General features: G+C 44.7%; 1 protein-coding gene across 1 annotated transcript in view; it reads left to right on the forward strand.

Moving 5' to 3' along the window:
• Pdgfra (platelet derived growth factor receptor alpha) overlaps positions 1 to 9,838 on the forward strand; it is a 46,304-nt gene extending 36,466 nt beyond the window's left edge. The window contains exons 19-23 of the mRNA XM_051170279.1: positions 1,451 to 1,562; positions 2,646 to 2,745; positions 2,855 to 2,960; positions 6,945 to 7,186; positions 9,401 to 9,838. Of these exons, the coding sequence (XP_051026236.1) occupies positions 1,451 to 1,562; positions 2,646 to 2,745; positions 2,855 to 2,960; positions 6,945 to 7,186; positions 9,401 to 9,548 (708 nt within the window). The 3' untranslated portion in view covers positions 9,549 to 9,838. The remainder of the gene's footprint in view (positions 1 to 1,450; positions 1,563 to 2,645; positions 2,746 to 2,854; positions 2,961 to 6,944; positions 7,187 to 9,400) is intronic.
• The last annotated feature ends 13,544 nt before the right edge of the window (positions 9,839 to 23,382 follow it).

The following is a 23,382-nucleotide window of genomic DNA, read 5'->3' on the forward strand; positions in this document are numbered from 1 at the left end:
CCCAGGCGCATGCTCGTGAGCATAGCTGTGGCTCTTCCCTGGATAAGTTGCCAGACTTGGGTGGAAATGACTTCTCACCTCAGGTGACGAATGTCTGATGGTTTCTTAGTAATCTGGGGCAGGCGGGGAGGGAACGATATTGACAAGAAGCCTGATGCATCAGGTCTCTGACCACACTTAGTGTTTCACCTGAAGTCTGGACCGTCTTTTCAAAAGAGACACATCTCTGTGTCTTGTCTTTTGGTGGTGGAAAAGTCATCAGCACGTATTTCTTACAGTTTGGAAGCTGTCACTGGTTTCTCGGTTGCTGTATCTGTTCCTGGTTTTGTTCCTATAGTTACCTGAAAACAGGGGGACAGGCCTAGTCAAAGGTCATACTTTCTTGGTAAATTGAAGGTTAAATATTTTTAGTATATTATTCTGTCAGAAGAGATAAGAAGTGATGTTGACCATTCCTTGTTTGTTATTCATGAAGAATCCACCCAGAGCTTCCTGTGTGAGCGTGGGTGCTTGAGCTTGCTCTTCAGAACTCATGCAAAAAGCCAGATGTAGAGGCCCATGCTTGTAATCCCAGTGAGGCAGAGACAGACCCCTGGGGCTCCTGGGCAAGGCAGCCAGTCTGGCTGAATTGGTGAGTCCCAGGCCAGTGAGAGATTGTTCTCAGAGAAAAACAAACAAACAAACAAACAAAAGTGGACTGTGTCCTGAGGAACAACAGCAGAGGGCTTTGGCTACCATATATATTCACACAGGAAACAAACACCTGCACACACACACACACACACACACACACACACACAGAGACACACACACACAAAACCTACCTAGTTTGGGGTGAACTGCAAACACATAAGAGACCAAGATCTTTTTTTTTTAATTTATTCATATTACATCTCAATGGTTATCCCATCCCTTGTATCCTCCCATTCCCCCCTCCCTCCCATTTTCCCCTTACTCCCCTCCCCTATGACTGTGACTGAGGAGGACTTCCTCCCCCTTTATATGCTCATAGGGTATCAAGTCTCTTCTTGGTAGCCTGCTATCCTTCCTCTGAGTGCCACCAAGTCTCCCCATGCAGGGGACGTGGTCAAATATGAGGCACCAGAGTTCATGTGAAAGTCATACCCCACTTTCCACTCAACTGTGGAGAATGGGACAAATGGATTGAACTAGAAATGATCATAATGAGTGAGTTAACCCAGAAGCAGAAAGAGTCAAATGGTATATACTCACTTATATCTGGACACTAGCCCAAGGGGCATGTCCCATGAAAGTCTTCACTTACCAGGAAACTGGGACAGAGGGGAGGACATCCTATTGGGACTCTAGATGAGAGACCAAGATCTTTAATGCATTCCTCCCAGCCCGGGGGAGGACCCCTTTCTGTTTCTACTTCCGCAGACCTCAGAGCACAGTCTGTGGGTTAATGTTCCCCTCTCCTTCCCTGCAGACTTTCCTGCCTGTGAAGTGGATGGCACCCGAGAGCATCTTCGACAACCTCTACACCACGCTGAGTGACGTCTGGTCTTATGGCATTCTGCTCTGGGAAATCTTTTCCCTTGGTACGATCCTGACTGCTCTGTTTGTGTGGCTTATTCTGAGGAGCCCTAGAAGGGACATGTGGCTATTCCACATCCAGGATGATGCGCATTGCATCCGCTTTACTCTACAAGTCTGTCCTTAGCATGTCTGATATAGGCCGAATACATCCAGAAGGGGGTCTCTGTGGTCTCTGTGGGCTGCTTCCTCACCCCTGGCCACTGCTCTTTTTCTCTCCCCTTGGGTGGGGCCAGAGTGATTTTCCATCATGGAAAGTGTCTCTGATGACACCTGCCTTTTCACTTTGACTCCGTTAGACAGTCCACCAACAGTTTCCTCTCTCTTAACTGGCGATACATGATGCTCAGGGGAAAGGCGGTGTGGCAACAAAGGATGTGTAACTCCCCATCTTGAAGAGAGAAATGCTCCTTAACGTCTGGTCACTTGTCACCAGGGCCTGGACAGATCAGGCGCCTGCTGCCAGGGGATGGTCGTAAGCGAAAGATTATGAGGAATGACTGTGACCTTTGGGGACATATGGGTTACATACTTAGAGGTAAACCCTGTAAGCGGAAATGTGGGCTCAGGGGAAGGACACAGGAGTCTTGGAGTGGTTTTGGGAGCTTCAGAGGGAGAATTGTACCTGACCTGACCTTGGCTATAATGTCCATGCACTGCTGTCTGTCCCAGGCTCCTTTTCCTGAAGCCTTGAGCTCCCACAAAACAGCAGACTCTTGACATTTCAGGCCCGAGCTTTGACTTTGGCTATAGTCACATGCACACTTCTGATGAAAATGACATTCTTACCTTTAGTGGCTTAGAACACCTCCCCGCCTTATGAATATGCTCGTATTTGCAGATGCAGGAGCTGGAAACACTATTAAATGTGTTAGTGATTTTTTTTTTTCTAAAGTTGCATACTTTTTGCCACAGATGCTTTAACTTGACCAATCAAGACTGCTATGGCAAGTCTGAGCATCTCTGGAGTCAAGGAGATGATGACGTACCTGTTCTTAGAAAGGAGGAGGACACGAGGGCTGCGGTGTTCAAGGTGTGTGGGACAAGTTGGAACCCTCTGTCACCCAGTTATCTTTCTTGGCTCTTAGGTGGCACTCCCTACCCTGGCATGATGGTCGATTCTACTTTCTACAATAAGATCAAGAGCGGATACAGGATGGCCAAACCCGACCACGCCACCAGTGAAGTGTAAGTTTCCTCCCCACCCACGCACGGGCCATGCCCATGCCCAGGGTCCATGAGGGTGGCTGCCGTCTTACACGCGCTCCCACACTCACTCTGCGCTCTGCCCCTGCAGCTATGAGATCATGGTGCAGTGCTGGAACAGTGAGCCAGAGAAGAGACCCTCCTTCTACCAACTGAGCGAGATCGTGGAGACTCTGCTGCCTGGACAGTATAAAAAGGTCGGTTTGAGCCAGTGAAAGTGGGCGGGAGGAGGCAGACACGGGAGAGAGACTAGCTGGCAGCTACGCCACCAAGCAGTGCTGTTCTGCACTCTTTGAAAGGAACACTTTCAAAGGAGGACACAAAGTGTGTGATCTGGTGACCATGGCTTCGGGGCGGGGAGGGGGCGTGCTCTGCAGGACCTCAGTAGCAATGATGAATGAGGCCCCTCCCTTCCCACAGGGCGCACTTCCGTCTTACCTGCTCACACCCGTAGGTACCTCATTCTCCAGACATTCGGGTATCTGCAGCTACCGTGCAGTTAGAGAGCTCTCCGGACATCTGAGGCCATTAAATTGCTCATTTGGATGTACTTAAATTCATTTGAAACTGGCTCTTACCAGCTGAGTGGCGGGGGCAATCCCAGCTGTTATTTGTGACTCCAGCTGGTTGTCTGTGCCACAGGAAGCATTGTTCAAAGGAGCAAACGTAGCTTCATGGTCGTACGTACGCGGGAGCTGCAAATGAATAGAGCAGCATCCTGCTGACCACTTGAAGAGGGAAGCCACGCACTTTCGGGAGGTGAATCTCATCTCAGAACAAGCACCACAGACTGGCCCGTTTTCTCTTCCTTCTTCAGCGGCAACGTCAGTAGTTTGCCCTGGAGCCTCTGTCTTTTGACCTGAACGTCAGTGTCTCAGTCTTGATTGCTCTTGCACCTGTTGCACCTCTCATAAGTGACACTGGGAACAAGTAGGAATAATTTTCCTACGTCAGTCGAAGATTTTCTGCTGGTGGGATGTGGAGGGCACCACTATTAAGCAGGGGCTTTTCCATTTCTGTCCGTTGTGGACGGTGCCACGCTATACACAGATGGCGAGAATCTTAGAGTTCTTTGGGAGTGTACATCAGAGGGGTATAGCTAGGTCATATGGTAATTCTCCTTTTAGTTTTCTGTCTGTTTTCTTTTCTTTTCTTTTTTTTTTTTTTGAGTCAGGGTCTCTCTATGTAGCTCCGGCTTCTTGGATGTCACTAAGAAAGAGAGTCTGGCTTCGAGTTCCCAAATCCTGGGATTAAAGATGTTTGTTACCATGCCCAACTTACTTTTAGTGGCTTTTTTATTTTTGAGGAATCTAACTTCCATATTGACTTCCCCCTTCATCAATACAACCTTGTCAGTATTTGTTGTCATTTGTTTTCTGGCTGAGACTCACTTAGACTGTGTTAAGTGGCTTTTCTTTTTCTCCAATGGCTAAGGATATTGAGCACTTTTCCAGGTATTTATTGTCTATTTGTATTTATTCTCTTGGAAGTTAAATATTCCATTTATTAGCAAATTTATTGATTTTTTTAAAAATAGTCTACATACGAATCTATTGTGTGATGTGTATTTGGCATAGCTTTTCTGCCCCCATTCTTAAGGCTTTCTTTCCACTTTTGTGATTGTTTCTTTTACTGCACAAAAGCTTTATTCCTTTCTTTATTATTTTTATTATTGTTATTTTGAGCAGGGTCTCACTTTGTATCTCTGGCTGACCTGGAACTTGCTATGTAGAGCTCACAGAGATCCATCCTCCTTCCTCTGCCTTCCTAGCATTGGGATTAAAGGCATAGTCCACCACACCTGGCTATTTATTTATTGTTTTAGACACGGTCCCAATATGCAGCCCTGGATGGCCTAAAACTCTTTAAGTAGACCTTGGTCTTGCAAAGATCTGCTTGCCTCTGCCTTCTCAGTGCTGGGATTAAAGGCATGTGTCACCAAACCCAGCCTTGTGTTGAAGCTTTTACATTTCATTTGATCCCATTTGCCAATTAAAAACAAATATGTATGTGAGACAGGGTCTAACTTTGTAGCCCTGCCTGGCTTGGAACTCACTATGTAGACCAGGCTGGCCTTGAACTCACAGGAATCCTTCTGTCTTTGAATGCTGGGATTGATGGCAAACACCACGTGCCCAGCCCCATTTGCCAATTTTTTTTTTTTTTAAGATTTATTTATTTATTATTGTGTATGTAATGTTCTGCCTACATGTAACTCCTGTTGGCCAGAAGAGGGCACCGATGGTTGTGAGCCACCATGCAGTTGCCAGGAATCGAACTCAGGAGAAAGCAGCCAGAGCTCTTAACCTCTGATCCATGCCTCTGTTTTGTCAATTCTTGGTCATTTCCTCTGCGTTTGGAGTCAGAAAGTTCTTATCTATGTTTATATCTTGAAATGTTTTCAAGTCTCAAGTCTTACATTTAAGTTTTAGATGCATTTTGAACTGAGTTCTTTGTGAGGTGAAAAGTTTATCTATTGCCTATTTTTCTAGTTTTCTCAATTGTTAAGCAGTCTATCATTTCTCCAGTGTAAGCGTTGGCCACAAGATGGCCGTATCTGTGTGCTTATTTCTGGATTCTCTACTCTATTCTGTTGAGATATATAAAATTGTATATATAAAACTATGGCTCTGCAATATAATTTGAGGTTGGGTTGTGTGTTCAATATTATGGTATCTCTAGCATTGCTCTTTTAAACTAAAGATTGCTTTGGCTATTTGGGGTCTTTTATTTTTCCATACGAATTTTAGGATTGTTTTTCTAGTTCTGTAAAAAATACTGTTGGGCCGGGCAGTGGTGGCACATAGTCTTTAATCCCAGCACTTGGGAGGCAGAGGCAGGTGGATCTCTGTGAGTTCGAGGCCAGCCTGATCTACAAAGCCAGTCCAGGACAGCCAAGGCTACACAGAGAAACCCTGTCTTGAAAAACCAAACCCCAAACCACCCGCCCCCCCCAAAATGCTGTTGGAATTTTGATGGGGGTTGTGTTGAATCTATAGAGCACTTCTGGTAAAATGACATCTTCATAAGCAAAAAAGAAAGAAAAGGGGAAAAAGAAAATATCACATTTTCAGGAAAATGTTTAGAACTGGAGATCATTACATTAAGTGAAATATGCCAAGCTCCAAAGGACAAGTACCGTGTTTCTTCTATATGTAGAGACTAATTTAAAATTTTGTATATACATATATACACACATGTGTATATTTATTTATCTAAATATTTTATTTTTACTTATGTATGTGTGCATATGCCTGTTTGTCTACATGTGTGCAGGTGTCTACGGCATCCAGAAGAGGGTGTGGAAATTCCTAGAGCTGGAATTATAGGAGATGGTGAGCCAGCTAATGTGGGTGCTGGGAACTGAACTGTGTCCTCTGTAAGAGCAACAAATGCTCTTGAACACTGAGCCACCTCTCTAGGCCCTATATGTATATTTATACGTGTATGCATGCGTGCGCACGTGTGTAAGCACACATACATACATGTGTAGGTCAGGAAACAGGGCATCGTGAGAAGAGAGGAAGAGACCTTAAAGTATGTGGGGGTAGAGAGAGAGTGATGACATACAGTCATAGGAAAGCAGGAGACCTATCTGAGGAAAGGCAGGCAGGCAGGCAGGAAGCATAAAAGAGGGCAGTGGGGGAGAATAACAAAAGAGAACAAAGGGCAACAACAGATGTGTGAACCCATTATATGTTATATTATAAAATCACCCTGCCCCCCACCCCCCATCTCACACACAATAGGAAAGTAGAATTTTTCATATCAAAAGTCAGACTTCCCCAACACTCAAGAGATCAGGAAGATGCTGGGAATGGTGCTTCTAGTATACGCCCTCTGCTCTTCCTTCAGGTCCTGTGTGAGCTCTGGAGGGACTCAGTGACTTTTCCCCCCTCCCCCACCTGTCTTCACGTTTGTCCTGCGTGGAAGTGCAGGCACCCCACTGCAGCTACAGAGCTAAGAAAAGCCTCTTGGCTCTGAAGTCTTACCAGGAGTTCGGTGGTGCCCACTATCTTTCTTTCATGCCTACATTTCTTTCTGGCTATGGTTAACACATGACTCCCCCCCGCCCCTTAGTTCTTCTTGTGGAAATACATACATGTAGATTGCATGTTATAAATGTCTGCATTCATTTTACAGTTTGTCAGTAACACTCGATTAAATGAATATACTTTCAGAGCTATGAAAAGATTCACCTGGACTTCCTAAAGAGTGACCATCCGGCTGTGTCACGCATGCGTGTGGACCCTGACAATGCATACATTGGCGTCACTTACAAAAATGAAGACGACAAGCTGAAGGACTGGGAAGTCGGCTTGGATGAGCAGAGGCTGAGTGCAGACAGCGGCTACATCATTCCTCTGCCGGACATCGACCCTGTTCCGGAGGAGGAAGACCTGGGCAAGAGGAACAGACACAGGTAACTCTGGGCTCTTGCCCATCTTCCTCCAGGCTAGCCTGAAAGGGAGGGCTCATGGGAGACTGAGGGGAAGGGATAGGAACTGTGCTCTGGCAACAAGGCACAGAGTCCCAAGGTGGGCTGTGAAGTTTTGAAAATACCTCCTACACGGTTCTGAGGCATCTTCTCACTCCCAAGTGAGTGCTTCACTGGTGAACTCTCTCTGATCTGAGTCCTTAGATCATTTGGGCACCAAAGCTGTTATGGTTGACACCTCTCCTCTGAGGCCTTAAATGGCCACAGAGCTGAGGACAACATTGAGAGCAGCCTGGTTGGGATGTCTGATGCTCCATCCATAATCCTCAGCCCTGCACAGAATTCAGAATTACCTGGGGAGGATTTTCAAATTGCTAATTCGCAGGCCTCATCTTGTCTGTCGGTCTGTCTGTCTGTCTGTCTGTCTGTTCCTCTTTCCTCTGGTGGGCTGCCTTCTCATTTTTTTGTGTGTGTGTGTGAAGCACTGGATAGGCATCTCACAATGGGGAAGAAGCCATGGTCCTCTCCACCAGCATATGGTCATGAATTTTGAGTAAAAGGACACACAAGGACAAGGACAAAGCAGGTAGTGACACAAGGCAGAATATGGAAAAGACAGCAAGAATCTTGAGAAGGGAGGCCAAGGTGGAGTGACTTAAGGGCTTGTACACCTAAAATTTTTGTTTAAAAAAATGTTTAGTATGCAGGAATATTGTGAGGCCACGCCTACCAATTAGTAGTGACATCTTACCTCACTCACTTTATCCAGCTTGGGGTCACATATCTCCTCCTTCTCCTCCTCCTCTTCCTCATCATCACTACACACACACACACACACACACACACACACACACACACACACACACACATTTATTTCTCACTCAGTCACTCAAAGATAAGTAGAAAACACCAAGATACTTCATCCCTGGTATTCTGTCATTCACTTCCTAATAATAATAACAACATTCTTGCCATGTCTATCATGAGCACACAGAAGAAAGCCAACTGTTGGAGAAAGTTAGAGTAGGAGATAGAATTCATATTGACCATGTCTGAGGCCATAGATTCAACCCCCAGTACCGAAAGAAGAAAGAAAAGGAAAAAAAAAAAAAAAGGAAACTAACAGCTGATCTAACGTAATAATCAGGCTTTCAAATTCAGATGCCAATTTGAATAATAACTGCGAGTATTTATTGATCTTTTTATATGTTCATGACTGTTATATTGTTATCATATTTAACCATCTCAGCAGGTATAGTGTCATAAATTACTGTCATGCCGTTTTTCGCATTTAGTTTTATTTATGTTCCAGAGAAATCTTTATTTTTTATTATATATTATTTATGTGTTATATATTAATAATATATTATTATTATTTTGAGGTCATAATATATGTATGTGTACAGATGTATACACTCAAGTATGTAACTATAACCTGCTCAGCCTGTATTGTGTTACTTGTATGTGTATGTGTGTTCCCAGGGCTGACCATTGTGTTCTTCCCTGAGCTAGCCCATTTCTCTGGATCTCAACATTCCTTACTTGTCTTTGGTCCTTCATCTAGAGTAGAGGCTGCCTCAGTTTCTCCCTTACACACTAACATGTTCAGGGCTTGTTGGTGAGGCTTCTGGCATGTCATTTTATAGGTGGGAAAACAAAACCTTTTTTCTTCTTTCTTCATCTGGGCCTTTGGGGCACTGGGTGAAGGAGAAGAGGGAAGGGACACTTGGCAGGAGAGTGAGAAAAATGCAGAATGCCACCCTCCTGCTCAGGAAGTCCCAGAGATAGCCTGTGGCTAGTGACTTCCCCTCACAGCCAACTTCATTCCTTTGTTTTTCTTTTTCAGTGCCTTTTGGTTGTCTGTTGCTTATTCTCGCCCCTGATAGGATGACTAGGAAAAGTAGAAACTGTTATATCTTGTTATAAAAAACAAAACAAAACAGAACAAAAAACCCATGGCAGGAAAGAGGGCGAGCTGAGTTGTGAAGGTGGCTGTGTCTTGGTTCTGTGTTGGTTCTGTGCGGCAGTGGCCAAGGCGTGGCTGGCTGGTTCAGTGGCAAACTCCCCGTGCTTGGCTGCACATGCTTCATGAAAGGACCTTATACAAAGAGTCCCTTTACCTCAAGCGGCCACCTGGCAATGCAGCTTCTGTCATCAGTCTGGTCCGTGACCTTTGCCTTTGCTTTTCAATTCCACCAGCTCCCAGACCTCGGAAGAGAGTGCCATCGAGACAGGCTCCAGTAGTTCCACCTTCATCAAGAGAGAGGACGAGACCATTGAGGACATCGACATGATGGATGACATCGGTATAGATTCCTCAGACCTGGTGGAGGACAGCTTCCTGTAACCGGCAGGTTTGGGCCTTATCTTCTACTCCCGGAGCCTCCTTGGGATCCCTTTAAGAAAACCACTTCATTGCAATGCAGAGGTTGACAAGCAGACCTGGGTGATGTGGAAAGAGAAGTTCCCAGCCAAGGGCCTCAGGGGAGCCTCTGTGGATTGAACTTTGTCCGTGTTGCCTCTTGCAATGCGTCAGTAGCATCTCAGCGGTGTGTGAAGTTTGGAGATGGACGGACAGGGCACTAACAGGCCACAGAACACAAGCTTTGTGTTTCCAGGGCATTTGGTGAGACTCCCACATGCGCAAGTTGTACGGCAGCGCAGCTCCAGCATTGTAATTATGTAAATACCTAACCAAGGATGTGTTTGGATTTGTGCTAACTCTCCTCTGGGGACTTTTGAAGAGACCACTCAATCCATCCATGTACTTTCCTCTTGGGATCTGGTACCAGCTGCTGTTGACTTTTCTCATGAAGTACGTGCAAAACCACTTTGAGCTTGGAAAGGTACTGGAACCATGGTGTTGTACTGTCTTATTAGTGTCAAAGAGGCAAAAGGTAAAAACTAACCAACCTTGAGTGATAGACTTGGGTCTTTTAGGAACCCAAGAACACCTCTGTATCTTATAACCTATACTTATAACTCTACTACTGTTAACAGTAATACTAAATGTGTAATCCGTAACGTGTCTTCCCTACCGAGAAAGCACAAGTAAAGCAGAGCCCTGACTGAGTAGGTGACAAATTTGGCAGTTTTTGACATTTATATTAAGTAACATGTTTCTCAATAAAAATATACTAGGTTTAGTGGATTAAAGTTAGCAAATGCTAGAGAGCATCGTATAGGTAGTAGTGTCCAGAAAGGCGAACGTCTTTGATGTTGTGTAGTAGGCAGTCTCCCTAACCCAAGGCACCAGATAACCCTAACCCAAGGCACCAGAAACAGCCAGTCACCCCTGAAGTAGCGGGATTAGAAGCAAGCAGCACCCCCGTGTCCTATATGTTCTCAGTAGAAAGGCTTTAGCTGGGCCCCACGTGACTTCTCATGCTTGCGACCTTGTGGCAATGGCTCGTCCACACAAGGATGCAGATGGGCAGAAGCTTCTCATGACCAGTGACAACTTTGATGGGTCCCACCCATACCTACTTTTAAAATCTATGCCCTTTATGGATGCTTCAACACCAGCACCTCACTTTCCTCTCTTGTCTTAAAGAGAAAGAGCTGGAAACCCCGAAACCACAGTGGTCCCGTTGAATGAAGGCTGTGTGGGCATTCGCTTGGCTCTTTAGCTCCCACCGTTAACTGCAACTGCAGTCACTGGCCTCCAGGTCTCTGCCCCAGAGATTTGGAATTACTGGGTCTGAGGGGAGCAGGAACTATATGTATTTTATTCAAGTCCTTGGCGCTTCTGTTTAGTCAGTGTTCAGAAACACTGGGTTGAGTTACAGCGGGTTGCCATGGGTGGGGTGGGGCAATTTTGAAATTTGGAACTGGACTAGACGTCAACCATGCAGGAAGGCTACTATTTAAGTCCCTGGCTTCATGTCGATAACATTTGATGCTGCGCATCCAGCAAGTCCTACCCTTTAATTTAAGTTTCCAGGCTTAGCTGAGGCTGAGAGAGTTGAGATTAGAGATCTTGGTTTGGGCACATCTTCCAGTTCTAGTCACTGTGGGTACCACTTCCTACTGGATCGGGGACCTGAGCTTGTCCATCTCAAAGCATGTCCACAAATGAGGCGACTCTGTGTGTCAGGTGGAGAAGATGAAAACGTTTTCCTGATTTAGAGGGTTTGGGCAGGAGGGTATCACAACCATCCGAACTGTCAAACTGGTTAGTGTGAGTTCATTGGCATTCTCTGTAACATGTCTAATTGCTGACTCTGTATGAATGAAACATGGGCTGTGATTACCGCAATCACAGTATGTGCTTCCAGCAGGTGACACTTTGGAAACCGCAGAAGCAATAACAAGGTACTTGACTACCTACTGGTATAATCTCAGTGCAAACCCCAACTTTCCCTTTTCACAGTAAGTGTGAAGACTGAGCCAGATTGGCCAATTAAAAAAAAAAAAAAACCCACATACACCAAAAACCTGACAATTAGACTTGAAATACTAGAATTGTAGCTCAAGGGTTCTGTTTATCACCCATTTGCACAGCCTTGTTTTTGTTGGTTTTTTCTTAGTCTGATTTTGCTTGGGGCTTTGCCTGAATCCATGAGGTTGGGTGAGACTTCCCAGACCAACAGTTGCCCATCCTCAGCAGTACTCTCCTCTGAGATTAAGTGGGAATACATTCGCTTTTGTTTTCTGATACAGGGTCTCTCTAGATAGCCCTGGCTGTCTTGGAACTCACTGTGTAAACCAGGCTGGCTTCAAACTCTCAGAGATCCATTGCCTCTGCCTCTCGGGTGCTGAGATTACAGGTGTGCATCACCACACTCAGAAGGAATACATTTTTAATTTTTGAACAGTGTTTTGACTGTATCCCTGACTCATTTCCTCTTTGGCCTCCTGTAGAATCCCTGGAAGAAAATTTAACAATCTTTCTCGCTTTCTGTTTTTATGATGACAATCAGGGCTGGCCCGAGGAACACAATTGGTGACTTTTAAAATGATCAATGATGTCCTTAAAATGAGGTCTGCCAACCTGTACAAAATGGTCCTATATTTGTGAAGAGGGACATAAGATAAAATGATGTTATACATCGATATCTGTATATATGTATTGCTATGTAGACACGGAGAATACTGCCAAAATGTGTACGTCAAGCTGTATCACTGCCTTTGTTTATATTTTTTTAACTGTGATATTCCCCACAGGCACATTAACTGTTGCACTTTTGAATGTCCAAAATTTATATTTTAGAAGTAATAAAGAGAAAAAAAAATACTTACATGTTCCCAAAATTGTGGCGTGGTGAATGTGTGAGAGCAACTAACTCCACAGGGAGGATCTGCCAGTACAAGACGGCTTCCAAAAACCCCTGGTCATGTTTTGTTTTTAAAAGTGTAAATGGAGATCTTTATATTTCAATAAATGATTTATTATATATGATTTAAAGCGATGAAGTCTACCACTTCTTTTGTTTTGCTTTTGGTTTGGCCAGAATCCCATTCAACCCTCTTCCTACAGTCCAGCCTGTGGTTTGTTTGAGGCAGGAGTTGGTACAGCTCAGCTTGGCATTGACTGCTGTGATCTCCTGCTTCAGCCTGCAAAGTGCTGGTATCCTAGTCATAGAGAACATGACTGACTTCCTCCTCCTCCTCCTCCTCCTCTTCTTCCTCATCTTCCTCTTCTTCCTCTTCTTCCTGTTCCTCTTCTTCTTCTTCCTCCTCCTCCTGCTCTTCCTCCTGCTCCTGCTCCTCCTCCTGCTCCTCCTCCTGCTCTTCTGCCTGCTCCTGCTCCTCCGCCTGCTCCTCCTCCTGCTCCTCCTCCTTCTGAATAGACTAGTTGGTAAAGCAGTTTTAGGTTTACAGGACCATTGTGTGGAAGCTGAAGATCTCCCTTATACCAATTGGCATCACTGAAGGAGAGATAAACCTGTTTTTGTTATAATCCCAAGTGTGGGATAGGTTAATCCACTAGAAGACAAACCACCCCGTGTGGGAACTTGATTGTTGCCAGCTGAAAAGATCCGTGAACAGACTCTGGGAGGAGATATATAAATGAGCCCAAAACTGGAGGAGGAGCTTTTGGAGACTTTGGATGGTTTTGGCTGTTCATCACCTCACTTTGAGATGCTCCTAAAGAGAACAGCTCGAGGGAAGACTTCGGGCTCTGGTTCCCACTGAGGTTCCGGGTTCTGGTTACTCCAGGTTCCAGCAGAAGAAATCCTGCTGACTACTCCAGGAGAATCATCCTCAGAACTGATATCCTTATGGTTTTGTTATTCTTTAATCCTTTTTTCCTATTGTTTAGCTTAGTTGGGTTATAGGGGATATACGCTCGGTTAATAAGTTTGTAATAAAATATATTGGTTAAGAAAACTGAACCTACACATCACACACGAGCAGCCTCCCCATCTTTACTGTAACCTATCAGAATGTACAATGTTTGGTACAATGATGCATCTAGGCATCATCACCCATGCTGTGCTTTAGTGTTCTCTGTGAAAGTTACATGTGTATCTACGTCCTTCACATTTTGTCACTTTCCTGGTATCCCATCACTTAATTAGTGCAATTAGGGGAAATTGTTTTTTTAATAATTCGGAAACAGGTCCCTGTGTCAAAATAGCTCCCTATTACCCCAATTCAGACAGCCCACAGAGCCAAGCACAAGGGTGTTCACTGAGTGCTCACTCCACACTGATTCAGGCCAGGAAGTAGACAGATTCCTGGGACTAATAACAGTCCTGTCTGAACAATAGCTACACGATTCCATCCTTTAACAGACAGTCTTGTCTAGCTTATCAGGTCTAGTAATTATTTTTTTAATTAGGAGGGTTAAAAACTTCTAAATGGATCTTTTACATTTCTTTTGATCACAATAAGCTTTTGAAAATTCTAACAGTGACAGGGGAGGCATCTCATAGGCACAGAAACCAAGGTGGCTCAAGACTAGTGATTTTTCTAAAAAACATGTAACTGAGTAATGATAGTACCAGCCTTAGAAATTCCAAATATATAAAGCCCACTATTATTTGCATGATGAGCCAAGGAGAAAGCAAGAGACACTGAGGGTACCAGCATGCGGAAGCAGCCTGCCTGGCTTCTTTGATATTTTCAAAGACAAGTGATGGACAAGTTCAGCACAGAGAACTACTCTGTGTGTTTGTAATCAGAGCCTTTCTTTTCACGCTGAAATACACCACTTCTAATAATGGGCATCGTGATTTTAATAGTGGCGTGCTTCATGAAAAGCAACTCAGGAAAAACGACCTGCTATACCAGAATCCCTCACAAGCTAGGCGATTTCCCTCAGGATAACAGCAACAGAAATGTTTCATCATCTTCAACTCCAAATACATAAAGGCTAAATCCAACAGCATATAACGGTCGTGGTGTTTATAATAGAAACAATGGCGTCATTCCACATTAAAAGGTGTGTGGAAATATGTATGTGTTCTTAATTAGCAGTTCATCTCATTCTGATAAACTGGGCACATAAGCAGTACCCATGTCCTAAAGCACGATGAATGTAATTTCCCAAGTAAATGCATACGTTAGTAGTGCTCCATCACCCACACTTTACAAAGAGACGGCAAGGTGGAGGACACATGGTCTCACATGGCAGGGGCACGTGTTTGCCTCTCCCACCCCAGTTCTGGTTTATAGGCTAATTGGAATTTTTAAAAGGTTTGCCACATTAGCCCGGCAGATGGCATTTTGCTTTATCATTGTTCATGGGTATTAATGACATCCCCCTGGAGCGTGTGTGTCCCGTCTGTTTTGAATTTCATCACATTTCACACGCCGACTGCTCCAAACAGAGCCGGAACCAGGCTTTTCTGCGTGGAGCTTGGGATGTAGATCGGTCTACCAGAGTTGGAGGCCTGAGCGGGGCGAAGCTCTCCGAAAGAAAGAGGCGCTTTTGTGGGCCTGTGCTTGGTGATTCTGTCACATTCCGTGTTTTGTTTCGCTAGCTCTCCCGCGGGACTCCTGGTAGAATAATCAGGTGTGTACAGAGTTGTTTCTGAGTGGATGCATCCTTCATGAGTTTGAGATGATTACACATCTTTTCTTCCTCCCTTGAAAGGCTGGGGTTGCTTTCCCAAGCAGGAAAAAAAAAAAAAAAAAAAAAAAAAAAAAAAAAAAAAAAGCATGAGAGCAGGATGCAATGGGCCAGCCACAGGAAGGAAGGCATTTCTAAAGTCAGCTCCCGTTTAAGAATATTTATCACAGAAGACTTCTCTTTGTGGAGTTGGCCCCTAAAATGTGCAAGCCTAAATGAGGCAGCTGGCAGACTTTATTCCAACCAGCTCAAGATCCAAGGGGACCATTATGTCACATAGAAGAGCAGGGCAGAAAATTGTGGTAGAGGCCACTGGCCTTCCTTGGAGGAATGAAAAATCTAAGAGCGGAGCCCAGAGCCCTTTCACCTGAAGCTTTTCTGCGCGCAGGGGATTTGCGTAGACTGTGCGCTGAGAGCTGGGAGCCGGCAGCCTTGTCTAGTCCAGATTCCATCTTCACTGACGTTCCAGACACTTCCATGGCACCTGCATGTCTCTTTCAAACTTATTCCTCTAGCTTTTAAATTTGCCGAGCTGCGCACTGGTTTGGGCCCTGGGATTCAGCAATTATTACAGAAGATAAAATTGCTGCGTTGTGTACATATTGTCTTCCCATTGCACACGATGGAGCTCTCTGAGGTACAGAGACAGTGGTTCCCTTTGGGGTAGGGGCCGACAGGGTTGCTTGGAGCTCATCATAAAGACTGGGGTTTCTCTTTTTAAAAAGAGTAACTGTGTGTGTGTGTGTGTGTGTGTGTGTGTGTGTGTGTGTGTGTGTGTGTGTGTTTGAGTGTGAGTGTAGTTACCTGTAGAGGTTAGAAGTCTTGGATCTACTCAAGCTGTGGTTAGGAGGCTATTGTAAGCTGTTCAGTGTGCCTGCAACTGAAGTCAGAGGTCACTTTGAACCATCCAACGTGTGTGGTGGGAACTGAACTTGGGTTCTCTGCAGGAGCAGAACACACTCTTACCTGATGAGCCATCTCTTTAGCCCATGATCTGGATTTCTTTGTTTGGTTGGTTTTGTTTTGTTTTGAGACAGGGCTTCTCTATGTAGCCTTGGCTGTCCTTTGTAGACCAGGCTGGTCTCAAACTCACAGAGATCTACCTGCCTCTGCCTCCTCAGTGCTGGAACTAAAGGCTGGGCTTGAATTTCTTAACTTAGTCATCCCCCAGTAGTCACAGAGATCAGCGCCAGGCCCCCATGCAAACACCCACACTGTTCAGTGCCTTACGGAAGATGGTACAACATCTGCATATAACCCATCTTGACCTCCTGCACACTTCCCGTCATAGCTAGTGTGTGCCAGTCACACTTCTGGTCAAAGCTAGTGTGTTCCAGTCACACTTTCGGTCAAAGCTAGTGTGTGCCAGTCACACTTCCGGTCAAAGCTAGTGTTTGCCAGTCACACTTCCGGTCATAGCTAGTGTGTGCCAGTCACACTTCCGGTCATAGCTAGTGTGTGCCAGTCACACTTCCGGTCATAGCTAGTGTGTGCCAGTCACACTTCCGGTCAAAGCTAGTGTGTGCCAGTCACACTTCCGGTCATAGCTAGTGTGTGCCAGTACCCATGCAATGTGAGCCCTATGTAAATGGCTGGAGTTTATTGGTAGAGAATAATGATGACAACGTAGATGTCTATGCATGTTTAGTACAGACACAACCTGCCCGAAGCAAGAGGGACCATGCTCAAACAGTGCTGGGGGGGACTAGTGCCTCGGTGAGGGGTGACGGTAAGGTTACTGTGGGGTACACTGAAGAGATGAGGGGGTCTGTGAAGGACGTAAGGTTACTGTGGGGTACACTGAAGAGAGTAGGGGGTCTGTGAGGGGTAACGGTAAGGTTACTGTGGGGTACACTGAAGAGACAAGGGGGTCTGTGAGGGGTGTAAGGTTACTGTGGGGTACACTGAAGAGATGAGGGGGTCTGTGAGGGGTAACGGTAAAGTTACTGTGGGGTACACTGAAGAGATGAGGGGGGTCTATGAGGGGTAACAATAAGGTTACTGTGGGGTACACTGAAGAGACTAGGGGGTCTCTGAGGGGTAACAGTAAGGTTACCGTGGGGTACACTGAAGAGACTAGGGGGTCTGTGAGGGGTAATGGTAGGTTACTGTGGGGTACAGTGAAGAGACTGGGGGGTCTGTGAGGGGCGTAAGGTTACTGTGCGGCACCCCTGTACGTTACTTCTTTACCTGGATTCCTGGTGTTGCTCAGCAAATCCATTTTACTTTTGGAACATTTCTGGACTTTTTTTTTTTTTTTTTTCTCTAAATATTTTCCAACCATGGTTTGTGAGATCTGCAGGTATGGAAAACTACAGATCCAGAAGCAAACTGTATGTTGTAGGTTTTAACGCATCTGCGTATATTCTGTTAGTTTGTTTACAAATATTTCATGATTTCTTTCTTTCATTTCTGAGCCAGGGTCTCACTGTGTTGCCAAGGTTGGCCTGGAATTCATTAAGTGTCTCAGCTTTCCCAGTGCTGTGAGCATAACTATACCGTCACATCTGGCTAACGGCCTTTGAATGCTTTATTTTTTTTTTCAACTTCTATTTGTTGCTATTTTATAGAAATGCAATTGACCTTATATTCTGACACCTTGCACCATCGTGGTAATATCCTTTTAAATCTTCATTCTGCATATAGATTAAAAACTGGTATTTGTCTTTCTGGATGTGGCTTATTTCACATGGAATGAATTAAAACGTGCAACGAGCTTTTGTTTGCACATATTGAGATAATATGTTTTTCTTTTCCTTTCTTAAAGATTTAATTAATTGTTTTTGTTTTGTTTTCTGACACAAGGTTTCTCTGGAGCCCTGGCTGTCCTGGAACTCACTAGGTAGATCAGGCTGGCCAGATCTACCTGCCTCTGCCTCCTGAGTGCTGGGATTAAAGGTATGTGTCACCACCACCCAGCTAAGGTTTAATTAATTAAATTTATTTATTGTGTGGATGTGTGTAAGCCTGTGAGAGTGAGAGGGTGCCAAATCCCCTTGAACTAGAGTTATAGGTGGTGTGAGCCATTGTGTGGGTCCTGGGGACTGTGCCCAGTGAGCACTCTTAACTACTGAGCCATCTCTTCAGCCCTGTCCCTTTTAATTTATTTGTTTATTTACTTACTTTTTTTTTTTGAGACACACTCTCACTATGTATCTATTCCTGTTCTGGAATTCACTATGTAGATCAGGCCGGCCTAGAGCTCACACAGATCCACCTGCCTCTGACTCCCAAGTGCTGGAAATAATAGCATGAGCCACTATACCAGCCCTGCCCCAATTTTACAATTACATTTTATTTATTCCCCCTGCCTCTCTCTCTCAGTGTATGTGTGTGTGTGACACAACTCACCTGTGGAGGTCACAGGATGACAAGATACCTACATATCTATTCTCCGTCTGCTCTGTGGGTCCTGGGGATTGAACTCATGTCATCTGGCTTGGCAGCAGGAATATTTACCCACTGAAGCACCTCACTAGCCCTTTCCATTCTTGTGTTGTCTCACTACGTAGCCTGCGCTGGCCTGGAACTCACAGCGCTGGCGTACATATTTAATCTAATTCTCCATCGAACCTACTTGGGCTTGGAAGGATTATACGCTGCTAAGGCACAAACGTACATATGGGATTGTCAGTATAATCTTGAGGAAAACTAGGTCATTTGTTTTTTCTTAAAAAAATGGTCCCTGTCTTGTAAATTATTAGATTAATGAGTATTAAATTCCTGAAAACAGTCATTCTTTTCTTCTTTAATACCATGTGGTCTGTGGCAATGTCCTCTGGCCCATTTATAGTATTAATCATTGTGTGCTTTTTTTTTTTTTTTCTGAGACATTGTAGCCCAGGCTAGCCTTGAGCTTATGGCCATCTTCCTGCCTCAGCCTTTCACGTTACTGCATTACAGGCACAAGCCACCATCTTTGTCTTGCTGTCTTTCAGTTTTAAATTGATGATTGTGATTTGAGGTTGGTGAATTTTATTGATAATTTCAGTTTTTGTTTTCACCGTTTCTCTACTCTCAGTTATTTGTCCCATTTCTATCTAACTGATTTCTATTCTTCATCATTTCTTCTGCTGATTTCAGCTTGGATTTGTTCTTTTTTCCCTCAACTTCTTTTTTTTTTTTTTTTTTTTTTTTAATTTATTCAGATTACATATAAATTGTTATCCCATTCCTCCCTCCCTCCCGCTTTCACCCTATTCCTCTCCCATAGGTCTATGACCGAGGGGGACCTCCTCCCCCACTATATGGTCGTAGGCTATCAAGTCTCATCTTGGTAGCCTGCCTATTCTTTCTTTGAGTGCCATCAGGCCTCCCCACCAAGGAGAGGTGGACAAATACGGGGCACCAGAGTTCATGTCAGAGTCAGTCCCCGATCTCCACATAACTGTGGAGAATGTCCTGTTCATTAGCTAGATCAGAGTAGGGGTTTGATGTTTACTATTTGTATTGTCCTTGGTTAGTGCAATAATTTGAGCAGACCCCCCTGGGCCCCGATCCACTCATTGTGATGTTCTTCTTGTAGGTTTCTAGGCCCTTCTGAATCTTTCTATTTTCCCTCCAACTTCTTAAAGTAGAGTTTCATTTATTTAAGATTATCATTCTAATATAGGGATTCCGTTATACAAATTTCCCTCTATAGCATCATTTTACAAATATATTTTACAAATATATCTTACGAATCTCAATTAAATTCAGTATGATAAGTAACCAAAGCATTATCACAGTATAAAGAAAGACAACAGCTTTCAAGCTAAGGGAAAATGGAAAACCAAAACCAAAACCCAAAACTTTAGAACTGGGTGTTACAGGCACAGAAGAAGCCTAAAGAACAGCTAAGGCAGGAGTCACTGGTTGTCCTCCCCCTATAAATTGTACGTGTGAATACTTAGTTGTGAGAGCACACACATAAACATCTGCCACTGCTGGAAACCAAAGGCATAGGGAGCGTGAGCAGCTGTTTGTCATTTCAAAGAGAATGGTGCTGGTTCGACAGGGAGCCCAAAGGAGCAGGGGCCTCTGTGAAATTCCAGCACACGAGCAGAAGGGGGTTCAAATCCAGGAAGTAGGGGAGCGATCTGGTTATATAGGGCTTGCAATGGGTCCAGGGTCCTTTATCAGAGAGACCTTACCTTGGATTCTTCAGTGTCTCAGTCTACTTCCTTGAGAGCCATATTTCCACATATAACTTTTTACCCCAAGTAACAAAGCTCTCTCCCCTTCCTCACCTCCCCATGTGCATGTGTGCAGATTGGCTCTGTCAAGAAACCTACTTTGTTTTACGTACATGTTTGTGCGCACATGTGCGTGCAGGTGCCCATGAAGGTCAGAAAGGGTGCACTGGAGTCCATGGAACTGAAGTTACAGGCATATCTATGAGCTACCTGCTGTGTGGGTACAGGGGTCCCCAGTCTGGTCCTCTGATGCAATCGCTTTTAACCACTCAGCCATCTCTCTAGCTCTGCTTACAGCTTGTAAATGCAGTTTTCATGGCTTTTTCTCCCCTAATACAATGTTGTATGGCAGAAATGTAAAATCTTCAAGCAGAAGAAATTGAATTCCGTTCAGGAAGATATACATGTAATTTCTGGGCTCAACGTCCCTAGTGGCTCCATATTTTCTATCCCTTGACACAAACACGATCGTAAGTGAGACAACTTTTCTGTAATAAGTTAAACAATCGCACCGTGCGCCTGTCATCCCTGTTTGCCTTGTGCGCACTTCACCAGCTCTCCCAGACAGTGGTCTCCTCATGTCTTCTTCTTCATGTCTTCCTCATGTCTTCCTTATGTCTGTTCTTTTCCTCTTCACAACCCGTATTCATGCAGAGCACAGCAGGGCTCAGTCTCTGGTGTCTCCGCACCCCACCTCCGCCAATGACTTCTGTATGCTGTGACCTCCTGACCATGTGTTTTCCACTCCAGCCACAGGCCTCTCTCCTGAATGGCACATTCTAGTGCCAGCCGCTCACTCGACATCTTCCTTAAATGCCACTAAGCTGGCCTTTTAATTTTAATTTTCAGAACACAACTAACCCCCACCCTCAGGATTGATGTGCCTCTGGTCTCCGTCTTCTCAGTTGATGATAAACCTCATCTTCTAAGTTTCAGTCCCCGTTTCAGTCTGTCAAGGTTTCAATTCCACCTTAAAAGCGCATCTGAAGTAAGCCAGAGCCAGGCTCACTCTCATTGTCTCTTCTCCCTGCCACCTCCTCCTTTCTGTTTCCAGGGCACAGGGACACTCATGCTATGGCCTCTGGACCAGTGTCTCCCTGGATTGGCCTGTGCCATTTCTGCTTTTGCTCAGGTAGTTCCTGCCCATGGAACTGAAGTTACAGGCATATATCCAAGTGTCTGCTCAGTGTCACCTTTCCCAGCACAGCTGCTCTATTTACTATTTCCATCAGTCCCGTCCTCACCTGTGCTACCCCAACTTTCCCTGTCCCATTTCCCCATTGTACTCTCTCTTCTCTCCACTTAATGGCTTGTTTACATACTGGATGGCTGATCAGCATGCCTCTTTCAGCTGCCCTTCCCTGTATAATCCAGCCACCCTGATTGCCTGGCCCTTTTCATCTGCCCTTTACCCTCCAGGTCTCCTTGCTTTCCCCTCTCCCCTTCCCGCTCTTCTCACAGGGCCTGGTTCAGGTTCATGTCCACTCTGGACTCTCCCTGATGTCTCTGCCTCTGACTGTGCATTCCCTTTTATCTACAATAAACTTTATCTTCTACCATATACAAAAATTACATTAAAATTTTTATTTACTTATTTGTTTATTTTAGGGGGAAAGGGGCTTCATGCCACTGTGTGTGTGTGTGTGTGTGTGTGTGTGTGTGTGTGTGTGTGTGTGTTGCTACTGTTTGTTCCCTCTGCTAGAGTGTAAGCCGCACAGGGCAGAATTTGTGCCTGCTTTGTTTGTTATTATTCTCCTGGTGCCTAGTACAATGCTGAGGCCAGAGAAAGCATTCAGTAAACATTCATCACAGGGTTGAATGAATCACCCACCCAGAAGGCAACAAACTAGATGACAAAGCTTCAGAGTGGGGAGTGAGAAAGCAATAGGCAAATCTTTGGCAACAACCAATGCCAAACTCAATGTTGACCTCAGAACTTCTGCCCACAGTATCAAAATCCAGAACAGCAACTAGCCAACGGCCCTGTTTGCTTGCTTGTTTGTTTTCATAAGAAAAAGGACAAATCCTGATAGTAAATGGTTTGGGATGCTATTAGTAAGACCAGATCTGAAAACTGCTCCTCACATTTCACAATTGCTTCTCTTGAATCCAGAAAAATAAAGGGTCCCAGGAAAGTAACTAGCATACTTACCACCAAAATATTTGTTTGTTTGAATCAGGGTCTCATGTAGCTAGGCTGGCTGAGGATGGCCTTGTACGCGCAATCTTCCTGCCTTGGCCTCTTCTTATTTTTTGTTTGTTTGTTTTTTCAAGACAGGGTTTCTCTGTGTAGCCTTGGCTGGCCTGGACTCCCTTCATAGACTGGATTGGTCTTGAACTCACAGAGATCCACCTGCCTCTGGCTCTGGAGTGCTGGGATTAAAGGTGAGCACCAGCATACCCAGCATCTGCCTCGGCCTCTTAAGTTCTAGAATCACAGATGTGTACCATCATGCCTGGCTTATGACCAAAAGTAAAAGGAGAACTACATGCCTTGTTTTAAACAAAACATGGAGTGGTTTTACTTGATTTAAAATTTTTGGTATGTAGCAGAGCTCACTGTGTAGTCCAGGCTGGCCTAGAACTTGCTATGTAAATCAAGTCTGCTTTCAGCTGAGTGTTAGGATTGAAGATTGTTGTTTCTTTGTTCTTGTTTCTTCTTCCAACAGGTAAAGAGTTCAAAGTGTTTCCTTTTTCTTATATATGATATTTGAACTTGTTCTTTGAGATGCTCATGCATGCAATGTATTAATAATGATTGCATCGATCCCTATCGCCCCCTCAGCTCTCTTCCTCCTACTCCCCAGGATACTGCCAACATACCCTCTCCAGTATTTCTTGTGTTGGTCTGATAGTTTTTAGGAACGTATTTAACAGTGAAGTTCCCCGTCCCTACGTTTTATTATGAAAAACCTCAAACAGATAGAAAGTTGCAAAACAACCAGATTCTGAGATTGACAAGAACGTAGAACAGTGGCTCTCACCCT

This window comes from Acomys russatus, chromosome 28, assembly GCF_903995435.1.
Source record: "Acomys russatus chromosome 28, mAcoRus1.1, whole genome shotgun sequence".
NCBI classification, from domain to species: domain Eukaryota; kingdom Metazoa; phylum Chordata; class Mammalia; order Rodentia; family Muridae; genus Acomys; species Acomys russatus.